We start from the raw sequence: 12,532 nt of genomic DNA, 5'->3' as shown, positions 1-12,532 counted from the left end.
GTTTGAACATTAGACGCTAGCAGCCTCCCTGACCACCTCTCCCACTTACCTGCTCAGTTCTTTTTCCTTCTTTTTGTTCCTTGTCTTCTCTCTTATTGTCTTCTTTTTTCCTGGGTCTTCATATTGTCTTCTGTCATGGTTGTCTTTCCAGCATACATTGTTTTTTTTCTTTTCTACTTGGCTTTTCTTCCCATTCATTTTTGTGTAACCTTTCCCAATCCAAGATGGTGTCATTTCGTTTTCCTGTTTTGTCATTTCCTGTTTAATGGTATATAATCACTGCAGTTCCTTCTTTCTTTGCGTTACAAACACTTCTCTCTTGGTGGTGATCTTCACTCCTGTTTCCAGTTTTCTACTTGCTCCTGCTTTTTGTTTTTCCCTGCAGTTTTGACCTGTATTTTTGCCTTTTTTGTTCATTGTTTATTTTGTGTCCTCTTTTTCAGAAGATCCTGTGATAGAGTTTTGTTTCCCATTACTTGGGTTTTTCCTCTGGGACTCCTTCTGGAGGGTACTGTCTGCCTTGTTGTTTTTTCTAGTCGGCAACACCGTGGCTACTAGAAGGGGTCACCCTTATCTTGGCCAGGCCAGAATCAGTAAGAAACCAGGCGTATTCAAGTTCTGCAGTCTACGGCGGTTAGAGACATGCTGGCCGTGGCAATTAAATTTGAGACTTTCTTCCTAGCAATGTCAGCAGGGAGGCACAGAAGTGATCTGCAAGCCTTTAGTGTGCCTGAACCATTGCATTGCTTTCATAAGAACAAGGTGGTTGTGAGAACTCTCTCACCTTTGTTCTGAAGGTACTCTCTGGGATACATGTAACCACTGATGTTATCCCATGACTTGTGTACCTTTTCCTCTATTCAGCAGAGCCTCTGAGACCGTCCACAGGCTGAACCTATGGGAAGCCTTGTGACTTTTACATTGATGGAACCAAGGACCTGTATTGCATCAACCAATTAGTTTTGACTTTTGGAGTCAAAGATACTGACCAAGTGGCTGTTACTGAGCCGTCGGCAGATGGATAACACCCTGCATCAGTCATTGCTATGGCCTGCATGGAGCCCAGGCTCTCTCTCTCGTGCCTGGAAATGCAATACCAAGGCTCAAGTAGCTTCTGTGGCATTGTGCGGGCAAATGTACAGCTGTACTGGGGTACAAAACTAAGGATTAGTAGTAACAGCATAAACGTAAATCTATACATTTCATCAGTCAGGGCAAAAGCGCTTTGGAACACTAGTGTGTTCTCTCTTGAAGACTGGACTGCCTCACAGTTTATTTTCAGTCCTTTTCGAAGCCTGGTTGTTTTACCTGAGCTGCTGCCTTTTTTTGCTGGGGGAACCAGGTTCGAGTCGGCTCAATGTCCTGTGATTCTGAGCAAATCACTTTATCTCCCTGTGTCTACAATTCAATGACTTGAGACCCCCATGTGTGATTTGGTGCGCTTTACAAAGCCTGGATTTAATTACTTTGGAGAAGTTAGATTTATCTTTAACCAGGTTGCAAGTGTCTTTCTTCTCTGTTTGATTTGTTTTAATTGTTTTAACTTTCTGCATCCAGATAATGGAATAGCAGTCTATGTACAAGGTGACATCAACGTTAACCACTTCTGCATTACTATAAATTTGGCTTCAGATTACTCTGCAGCACAGAGACAACTACCTAACAGAGAATAGATGATGCCCTACTGGCCACAGATAAAGATGAACCCTGCTTTCTTACATCACTGACCTCTCAGCTACTTTCAACAAGGCCAAATAGCCACCCCTCGTTCCCCCCCCCCCAGGAGTCTGGAATGGGATTCACTTAAAACATGCTTCACATGTTTTCTTACTGCCCCTGCCTTCAGCACCAGTTCATATGGGTGTCTCCAGGGAAAGTGCGCTAGAGTCCACGTCATCTTAAACCTCTAGCCACTAAGGGTATCCGACGATTGTGTTACCCCGTATTTATAGAGGTCATGCCATGTAGGTCCCCTAAGCCCCAAAAGGTTATTACAACCAGGAGCAGTTCTCTTAAAACATGTTGGCCACTCCAATTTCACACTGCCAGAGTTGGTTTTTAGCCGCGTAGATAGCTTGTTCAGATTGCTGGAGCAGAATTCTACTTTTTCCATCCTCAGCATAATTTGTTTTTTTTCCCTCTCCTGTGCTTTTTGTGGAATAAACTTTTTCCATCCTCAGCATAATTTGTTTTTTTTCCCTCTCCTGTGCTTTTTGTGGAATAAACTTTTTCCATCCTCAGCATAATTTTTTTTTTTCCCCTCTCCTGTGCTTTTTGCGGAATAAATTTATACTGCATCCCTCTGAAAATTGAATCTTATCACCACATGAACAGCAAGCCAAAACTTGAGTCGCTGAACGCCAGGCTGGTCATCTTTAAAAAACTAAATAAATCAATAGAATGTGGCAGTGATCCAAAAAACCCAGAATTTCCATGGCAGATGAATTCACAGTTTTAGACCTCGAGAACTGACCGTCACCCTTGTAGCAGCGGTAATCGCCCATAGCGATGGATTGGCTGGTCGCAGTGCTTACCTGGGTGTGTAAAGTGAAATGTAGCCTGGTGCTGAAGTGGGAATCCAAGACAACATTTAAGTCCTACCAACCATTTAAAGAATACATCTCCCCCAGGGCCCAACAGAAGCAGCTCCTCAGCCCCCCTTGTTAGAGGCCAAAATTCAGCTGGGCTATCACAGTCTGAGAGGCTGATGACCGGATCTGCTTTTATAAAACTTACTCAAGTCAGAGTGATTTAATAGCACATTATGGACATCATTGTCCTTTATTGTGTGGTTAAGTATGTGGCAGCCGTTTCTGCCCAGGGGCACTGCACTGGTGTTTCTGCCCAGGGGCACTGCACTGGTGTTTCTGCCCAGGGGCACTGCACTGGTGTTTCTGTGATCTAAGGAGATGTACCAAAGGATTTTACCCATTCTGTGTCTATGGGAAAAGGCTTTCGTACATATGGCCCTTAGTGTCGCATAAACCAGTCTTCCTTGTGTCAAATACTTTATGCATGCAATGAAAGTGCACTTTACATAGTGTTTTACTGGTGTAAACACTTGTGCATTCTGAAATATATGTATGTATGTTAGATTGGAGAAGCCTGGATTATTTTCTAGACTGTAGGAAACTGTCCATGTAAAAAAAAAAAAAAAAAGTTGAGATGACTGCGTCTCCCAGAAAATCAAAATGTTGCGGATGATTTTACAAAAAGTTCATTATGTATGGTTCATCGAGAAAAGGATGCCAAGAACCCAAACTCCAGATGAAATTAACCACTTTTATGCTGAATATGACGTTGTCCTACATATAACATTGCCATACACAAGGCCTACTAATCTGTCAGATAGTGAACATTCAGACATGGTGAGTGTAACATACCAAGAGTTCAAGAGTTAATCGCACAAAATCTGGTTTCTAGACCTAGTACAAATCACTAACTACCACAGCCCCTCTGACGTCCCCCCGTATTATTGTAAGATCTACACTGGTCTCCCCAAAAACCATGAATACCAGGTTGCTAAAATAGGCAACCCGAGTGTGCACAAGCAGGACCACTTTAAGCCTGTTAGGAAAGCACTTTACTGACAACTGCCTAAGCCATGATCAGATTGAAGGTTCTCTGCACCTTTCACAAAGCCTTGAGGAAAAAGGGTCCAAAAAGCAGTAAAGGTGGACCCCCTCGATACACCACCGTCCTTAAAGTCTGCTCTTCGACAGGTAATTTAACCCAGTAATAGAGAACACACACGGGGTAATTATGTAATGTGTCTAGTGTTAGCATTGAGAGGTTCTGGTGACCCCATACACGACGAGTCTGAAGGACAAGTGGTTTGTAAACGTCACCAAAACCCTGAGATGGCCAGTTAGGACCATATTACACATGTGGCCTGCTATGTATATTCAACATTGTACATTTACTTTGAGGGTAGTTAGATATTTTTTTTTTTTTTTTTGCATTTTTCAAAACAGAAATGTTTTTAAAAAATAGTAAGTGGACCACTGGTGTATACATTGTTTTGTTGTCTGTTTACAAGAAAACAGAACAATTATGTATGTAATAATGTAGAATTTGAGAAAACCATCAACCTTTGTGTGTTTTAAAAAGTTCATTATGTCAGTAGGAGGGAAAGAGTGTTGAAATTGTTCCTTTCAAGCCTGACCTACCCATTGGTACTAATTGAAATTAGACTATTTAGGTTTTGTTAAACTTTCATGAATGGACTGTCGATAAAACAGTGGGTACTGGCCGGGGCCAGTTCAGTTGAATTATGTAACTCTGTGGTTGCAGCGTTTACAACATAATCATAGATTTACCACACTTGCAAAATAACTTGCTACACAGTTTGCAAAAATGTTGTTTCTTGTTCAAGTGGAAGAAATATTACTTCAGAGAATTTGCTGAGTAATGCAACATAATTCGCATTTTATGTCTGATTAATTTAAATAACCCTGACGCTTAATTTGTTCTACATTGCTGTATAAGTTTGGTGGCAAATAGTGGTAAAGCTCTACCCATAGGTTTGAGGGCTGGCGTTATCTTGATGAAACACATATTTTACAGGGGGGCCGTAAAATGTTTTTTCCCCAAGATGTACGTATGGGGGTTGTTAGAAATGGGGTCTTTGATTGACAGTCAGGTTACCCCCTGTCCAAGCAAGGACCCTCACTCTAGTCCAGGTAAAGGAGAATCACCCTCGGTTAACCCCCGCTCACCCCTTTGGTAGCTTGGCACAAGCAGGCAGGCTTCACTTCAGTAGCAAGGTGTAAAGTATTTGTACCAACACACACAGTAACTCAGTGAAAACACTACAAAATGGCACAAAATGGGTTTAGAAACATTGATAATATTTTTCTAAACAAAACAAGACCAAAACGACAAAAATCCAACATACACAAGTCAAGTTATGAATTTTTGAAGAATCAATCTTAAATCCTTTAGAAATCAGTGAGAACACTATTAGCGTGCAAATGTACCTGGGTAGCGTCAAAATAACACAGCACGAGCGAGTTTACGTCGGAAAAGGCCAGCGGTGTGTCGATTTCTCACTCGCGAACAAGACCGTGTGTCGTTCCTCCTCCGGTTGGGTCAGCGTGCCTCGTTTCTCCTCTCCCGCAAGAAAGCGATGCATCGATCCAGTCAGGCACCTCAGATCCAGGCAGGCTTTGCGTTTTTTCTGCACCCAGCGATGTTGCGTTGAAAATCCAGTCGCACGGTATCACAAAATGCGCTGCGTGGGGTTTGCGTCATTATCAGCCTCCGTTAGCTGGTGTTGCACGTTGTTTTTCCAGCGGTGATGCAGGTGGAGCATTGTTTTCAGCAGTGAAGCCGGTGCGCATCGTTTCTCAGCATCCTCACGGGAGGTGCGTCAAACATTTCCCCGCACGGCGGTCTGTGCGTGGATTTTCAATCTTGGTCTGCCAACTTCACCTTTCAAGGGCCCAGGAACTGGATAGGGCACCACATGGCAGGAGTCTCAGCAGAGAGTCCAGGTGCTGGCAGGGGAAGTCTTTGATGGCCCTGAGACTTCAACAACGAGAGGCAAGCTCAGTTCAAGCCCTTGGAGATTCTTCACAAGCAGGAATGCACAACAAAGTCTAGTCTTCGTCCCCTTTCTCAGGCAGAAGCAGCAACTGCAGGATAGCTCCACAAAGCACAGTCACAGGCAGGGCAGCACTTCACCTCAGCTCTTCAGCTCTCTTCCTTGACAGAGGTTTCTCTTGATTCCAGAAGTGATCTAATTTTTAGGTGTTTGGGTTCTCTACTTATACCCCTTTCTCCTTTGAAGTAGGCTTACTTCAAAGGAAAGTCTCTCTTTGTGAGATCCTGCCTTGCCCAGGCCAGGCCCCAGACACACACCAGGGGGTTGGAGTCTGCATTGTCAGAGGCAGGCACAGCTCTTTCAGCCGTGAATGACCACTCCTCCCCTCCCTCCTAGCACAGATGGCTCATCAGGATATGCAGACTACACCCCGCCCCCTTTGTGTCACTGTCTAGTGTGAGGTGCAACCAGCCCAACTGTCAAACTGACCCAGACAGGGAATCCACAAACAGGCAGAGTCACAGAAATGGTTTAAGCAAGAAAATGCCCACTTTCCAAAAGTGGCATTTTCAAACAGTCTCAAAACCAACTTTACCAAAATATGTCTTTTTAAATTGGGAGTTCAGAGATCCCAAACTCCACATGTCTATTTGCTCCCAAAGGGAATCTACGCTTTAATCATATTTAAGGGCAGCCCCCATGTTAACCTATGAGAGAGATCGGCCTTGCAAAAGAGAAAAACGAATTTAGCAATATTTCACTGTCAGGACATATAAAACACACTAGTATATGTCCTACCTTAAACATACACAGCACCCTGCCCTTGGGGCTACCTAGGGCCGACCTTAGGGGTGTCTTACATGTATGAAAAGGGAAGGTTTAGGCCTGGCAAGTGGGTGCACTTGCCAAGTCAAATTTACAGTTAAAATTGCACACACAGACACTGCAGTCGCAGGTCTGAGACATGATTACAGGGCTACTAATGTGGGTGCACAATCAGTGCTGCATGCCCACAGTAGCATTTGATTTACAGGCCCTGGGCACCTCTAGTGCACTTTACTGGGAACTTACCAGTAAATCAAATATGGCAATCATGGATACACCAATCACATACACATTTTGTATAGGAACACTTGCACTTCAGCACTAGATAGCATTTGTGAAGTGCCTAGAGTAACAAAAACAGAGTCCAGCATACATCAACAACCTGGGAATCAGAGGTGTAAAGTTAGGGAAGACCACGCCAAGGATGCCAAGTCTAACAGAAGGTGTGTGTGTGTGTGTGTGTGTGCATGTGTGTGTGTGTTTATATATATTTTTATATATGTATCTGTGACGGATTTATGAGGGGTCGCCGTCCAGCTGTGACTCACCGTGAGTAAGTGGCTGGATCGAAGGCAATGCTTTTTTATATATATATACACATACACACAGCAAAAACTCCGGGGCAAGGGAATTTGGGGTGGGGGGGTGAAGCAGCTAGCTGAGTCAGTTATCAGCCTTAAGGTAGCTTGACTTTTTACAAGAGGAAAGTATATAACATTACATAACATGGATACCAAATAAATTGTCGTATAATATTTCTATGAAGAATAAATGCCTCTTAGTAGCTGGCTGTTTACTTTATCTCTCTCTGTTGTGTCCTGAAAAGAGCAATATTATATAGTCATTAATCTCCAGTTTTAATATTCTAAATTCTTGTCTTCACTAATAATCAGAACTATTTTTTTTAGCTGATCATATAGCTATTGAAAATAGGAGTTCTAGCCCCACAGAAACACACAGCAACTTCAACTAACATGTAAGGTAGAACTCCTTTAGGATAATGTGCCAATGAGTAAAGCATTGCATTTCCCAGAAGAAACTTGGGGCCCGATTTAGAACTCGGCGGACGGGTTACTCTATCACAACGGTGACGGATATCCCGTCCGCTGAAATCTAAATTCCATTGGATATAGTGGAATTTTGTTTTCGACAGACGCAATATTCGTCACCGTTGTGACAGAGTAACCTGTCTGCCAAGTTACAAATCAGGACCTTGGTTGCTGAAAACAGTTCTCAGTACAGTAGCTCCATCATATATCCATGGAGGATTTTCCCAGTAGGAAAACACCCACAAGTAGTTTCTGGGTTTCCACACTGAAGTCTGTGCCTACCATATCCAGAGAGGCAGAACAGAACACCGGCAGACAGTGCCATGTTGCCCCCCGCAATGACTTCTTCAGAACAGATCTGATTTTGGGAAGCACCTTTCATCCGCTGCGGCTTCCCTCTTCTACGCTGCGATTCACAAATGGCTCCTGCATTAAAATACAGCAGGACATGATCCCCGAGTCTCGTGGGGTTTCATCCCACTTTCACCTTGTAACGTTCTTTTCATTTGGACTTCCCTACTGGACTCAATCTGGGAGAAAATGCTAGTCGAAGAAGAGTTTGTTTCCATTTATTTCTCTGTTCTGATTACAAACCCTTAAGCCCCCCTTTAGACCCACTGCAGGCAGTAATAAAGACAATATGCATAGATGAGACACAATGTCACTTTCTGTTCTAAATTCTTTCAATTAATCCAATGAAAGTTTCCATGATGGAGCCCAAAGATGACTTACAAGAAAGGAAAATTGACATAATGCTTCAAAGTTGAGCTATTTTGCAGGTAATCTGGGAAGTGTTGTTTCTGTTCAACTTCCTTGTAATTTGTTTATGAAATTGGTGTGATAGTGATACAAAAAAGATTTCACGATGAGACTCAGAAGTAACACTAACCCCCCATAAAGTATAACAAATGCCTGGCACTGGAGGGCAAAATTATTGGAAAAAAAACAAATTAGGCAGGAAAGAAATCAACTGCAATTAGCAAAAAAAGAGAGTGCACTAGGAAAGAGTGCAGTGTTCCAGGCTGAATGGGACCCAAAGTCTGTCAGTGTCTCTATATTGGTTGTATGCTCAGCCACTATGCCTCCCTGTGCAGGGGATAGTAAAGCATCACGTGAGATACTGGGAGGTGGCAGGAGAACTGTAAACTGCAGGAAAAGATGTCATTGCTTGAAGGCATCAATGAGAATTGTTCAGCTCTGAAAGTTGTGTACTGATTCAAGAATTCAGTTTAATCAAACACAGCATTTCTAAAACAAGCCTTGGCATTGCAGAGAGAAGTGGTTCATAAATTGACATTTGATTGTGTCAGTGACTGGTAGTTTGTCCTGTTTGTTTGGCATAATCAGTTCTCATTTCTTGGCAGAATCCTGTCCCTGTTTCTCCTCTTCAGCCGGAGCAGTGCTCTGAATACTTACTGCCTTTCATTACAGATACGGAATTCTGGTCGATCCCATACAAGTTGTGTCCCTGTTCGTCAAGGATCCCTACAGCTGGCCATCACTTTGCCTCATCATCGGTGAGTCCTCGAGCAAGACGTTTTAGGTACTGAATGTTACCTTGTACTGGATCCATTACTTGATCTCATCTTAGCTGACTGCTGGAGTTAAAACTGCACTCCATTAAAGGGAATTTAAGTCCCCTGTTCTCTGTGAGGAGGTCCTTACCACATGGTGTTTGTTCATTTCTTTTTAACACATTTTAATTGGTTTTAACCTAATTAGTGATTGAGTAGAACCATTGACACCTTATATATACTCACTTGCTATACCCTTAAATATCCCTCCCTCTTCCGGCCCAATAGAACAGGAACAGAATACCTGCAGATATCACTAATGTGCACAAAGACACTGCAGAGGTCACTAGAGTACCCAAATCATAGTTAGTTGCTAGTGGTGTGTGAGATTGCTAATATGCTGCCATTTTTTGTTAGTTCTTTGTAGAACTGGGACATAGGCCCAAAGTTGCCACATTTGGATGTCTCAGTAATTCCTTCCATTGTACCTCCAAACACTGTTATGACCACCAAATATGCAGTATACTCTCCCCCACAGCTGCACTGTCTTCAGCATTTAACATCATTTAGGGTGCATTTTCTGTAGCTTGTCTCGGATCATGTACCAGTTACATATATATAATTGTCTCACGGTTTTGCGTACTCTGCATTCATTTCAGGATATTTCGCCACAGCCCTTCCCTCTGTTCACTTCACGTCTGATCCATCTAATTTGTACTAGACCTTCATAAGCCTACACCTCTGAGTTTGTGGTGGTGTCATGAGAACCTTACAGAGGGTGGTTATCATGCCTTTCAGGGATTCATAGGGGAGAAACCGTCTCTCAAAAAGCGTGATTTATCCCAATCCCCCTTTTCTGTTCTGCAGATTGAATGCCCAGTGCAAAATATTAGAGACTTTCTTGTTGGTCTGTCTTGTAGGTTTTCTTACAGATCTCAAACAATCTTGCTTTTGCTAAAAAGATCTCCCAGCAACCTACTTTACCCAGGCTTCCATCTTGGAGTAGAATCTCTTTTAGGGCTGGTGTTAAGTCTTGATTCCTCTTGAATGTGGTTGAAAGGGGATGAAAACTTTGCAATCCCTACATCTCAAGATACCTCATCTGATATTTCCATAAGCAGCCTTGTTTGTCGAAGACTTGAGCAATCCTTGGTCTGTTGTTTGGGTCATCATAATATATCCAAGATGAGCCTGTCCGTCATAGCTCACCCTTGGGCTTTAGTCGGCTCTATTCAGCCATTGGCTGTTTTAGGTCAGTTCCCTTTTAAGTCCTTTGTGTACCCCACCACCCTCCCCTTAAGCTTTGTACTGCTTAGGGAGGTGTCTGTGAGCAGCAGACTAGTTGCAGCCCACCGCGTGGATCCAAGCAGCATTAAGTGAGGGGACCATACCAGAGGCTTGAGCTGTTTGATGCCAGCACTTCCTCCTGCTTCCTAGGCATTACACCGTTGTGTGGCTAGCAGAGAACAGTTGAGGTGTGTAGGAAGCTAGTTCTTTATACAGTATATCAAAATGTGATATAGCGTGCAGAGAGTCCGGGGCTCCCTTACTAGTGGACGGGGCTTGTTGTAGCAATTCCAGGGTGTCTCTCTTGGGGTAGTGTGGTCGTGCAGCCTTAGGCTTTTCAGAGAGGAGTGTTAGACATCTGCAAATACACATTCAGTCAATAAATGAGACACAATAAAGAGATCCACACCAATTTACAAAAACAGCAAGGATCTTTATATGTTTAGACACCAGAAAAAAGACATTCCGGTTTCAAAAGTCAACAGTTCTTTTTTCGAAAGCAGCAATGTTATCCTGTGGAGGAAAAACAAGTTCTGCATTCAGGTATAGTACAGTAACATCCGGGACAATCTCCTGGACTTAAGGTGGGTATGGTGCAAGGACCATGGCCACAGCAACAGGTCACACCGGGTGGAGAGATGGAGAACAACATCGGGTGCCCGATGTTAGTCTATGAGGAACGGTCCAGTTACAAAGAATCTGTAGATTAGGATTGGGGATCAATTCAGGATGAGCCACCAGGTGGGTTCAGTTATTGCAATGCTCTGGGACATAGTGGTCCTCTTCTCCACGGTCTGGAGTGTCCAGGTGCAGAGCATTCTTGGACTGTTGGGTCCCAGTCACTAGGAGGGGTAACAGTGGAGGGGACCCACGGAAACAGGCTTCAGGTGTGGAATGGGGGACAAGCCCGGCTGATCCAACAAGTGGGCGCAGGTCTCACGAGCCTGGGGGACGCAGTGGACACCAGTTATCATCGTCTCCTTGGTACAGGGTATCCGGGTGCAGAGTTGCAGTGAACCATTGGGGTCCGTCACAGGTCACTGTTAAGGGGGGCCTGCACAAAGAGGCTGCAGGCATCCAGTTGAAGGTCGCAGTTTGGAGACCCACGATGAACTTTGTTTCTGGAGGGGCTGGGGACCAAACTGGCACCATTGGGGCACTTCAACTCGAGGTAGGGGGCATGGGTGCAGTGGTGCTGTCCAGCGTCGGGATTTTGGCAGTCTGTAGTCCTCTTTAGTGTTTCTTGGGTCACTTCAAGGGTGCAGAGGAGCAGCTCCACTTGTCCACAGGAGTTTCTTTTGCTATGGCGAAGGATGGCAGTCTTCCTAGGATTTTGGAAGTTTCAGCAGCTGGAGGACGAGACGTCTTTCTCGCAATTCTCAAAGTCAGTAGGCAGGCTGGCAGGGTTGGTGCAGAGTCGGTCACTGATCTTCAGTTCTTGCCTTTTGCATCTCTGGAGTGTCCTTCAGATCAGCAGGGATCCAATTTCCTGGTGCTAGGGTCCCCCTAAATATCGAATTTAGGGGCATTTTGGGGACAGTACAGGTATTAGCCAATGGGCTACTTCACTTTCGGGGTCACTACACCCCCTAAATGACTATTACCTTTGGGAAGAGGGCATAACCCTTTCCCAGAGTTCCTAGTTCTGCCATCACCAAGATGGCAGACTTTCAAAAGTTGTGTCCACATCATGCAGCTCACCTTAGAGGTGGGACTGACCCGAGAGAAGGGCATACCTCTCTGATTACTAATTTTCTTCCCTGTCCAGGTGCCAAATAGACCCTGGGCAAGGGAGTCTGCATCCTCTCCTTTGGGGGATGCCAAATCTACATATCGAGGGCGGTGGGCTTCTTTGAAGCCCCGTGTCTTGGAATGCAGATTTGCAGGTTATCCTGTTGGGAGGGGTGTGGTTACACCCTGCCAGAGCAGGCTTTGTTCCTGTCCACCCAAGAGCAAAGACTCTCACCCTTTTGGGGCAGAAACGTGTCTAGTTGCTGCAGGCTAGTTAAAACTAGTCAGCCAGGACATGGGTAAATTGCATGCAGTGTTAGCATGTGCCACATTTGCATGAAGCGTTGGGGGCATGGCATACAGGCTGGGTGCTGTGTCATGTTTTCACTTTTAGTTGCACCAAGATATGCAGCCTGCAAGGGCAGCCTGCATGTGCTAGGTGAGGGGTCCCTGGGGGTGGCACAATATATGTTGCAGTCCTTAGGGACCCTCGTTGGTACCCATGCCCTAGGTTGGTGAGGTACCACTTACTCAGGACGTACATGGGGGCCAGACGTATGCCCAATTGGGGAACAATTGTG

At 44.4% G+C, this 12,532-nt stretch overlaps 1 protein-coding gene across 1 annotated transcript in view; it reads left to right on the top strand.

The window, feature by feature from the left end:
- The window catches only part of DGAT1 (diacylglycerol O-acyltransferase 1), a 228,025-nt gene that overhangs the window by 99,935 nt on the left and 115,558 nt on the right, over positions 1-12,532 (top strand). Inside the window, exon 4 of the mRNA XM_069221103.1 lies at positions 8,851-8,936. Within this exon, the coding sequence (XP_069077204.1) occupies positions 8,851-8,936 (86 nt within the window). The remainder of the gene's footprint in view (positions 1-8,850; positions 8,937-12,532) is intronic.

This window comes from Pleurodeles waltl, chromosome 2_2, assembly GCF_031143425.1.
Source record: "Pleurodeles waltl isolate 20211129_DDA chromosome 2_2, aPleWal1.hap1.20221129, whole genome shotgun sequence".
Classification (NCBI taxonomy): Eukaryota; Metazoa; Chordata; class Amphibia; order Caudata; family Salamandridae; genus Pleurodeles; species Pleurodeles waltl.
Note: the sequence above shows the minus strand (reverse complement) of the source record. Positions and strands in the feature narration are given on the sequence as shown.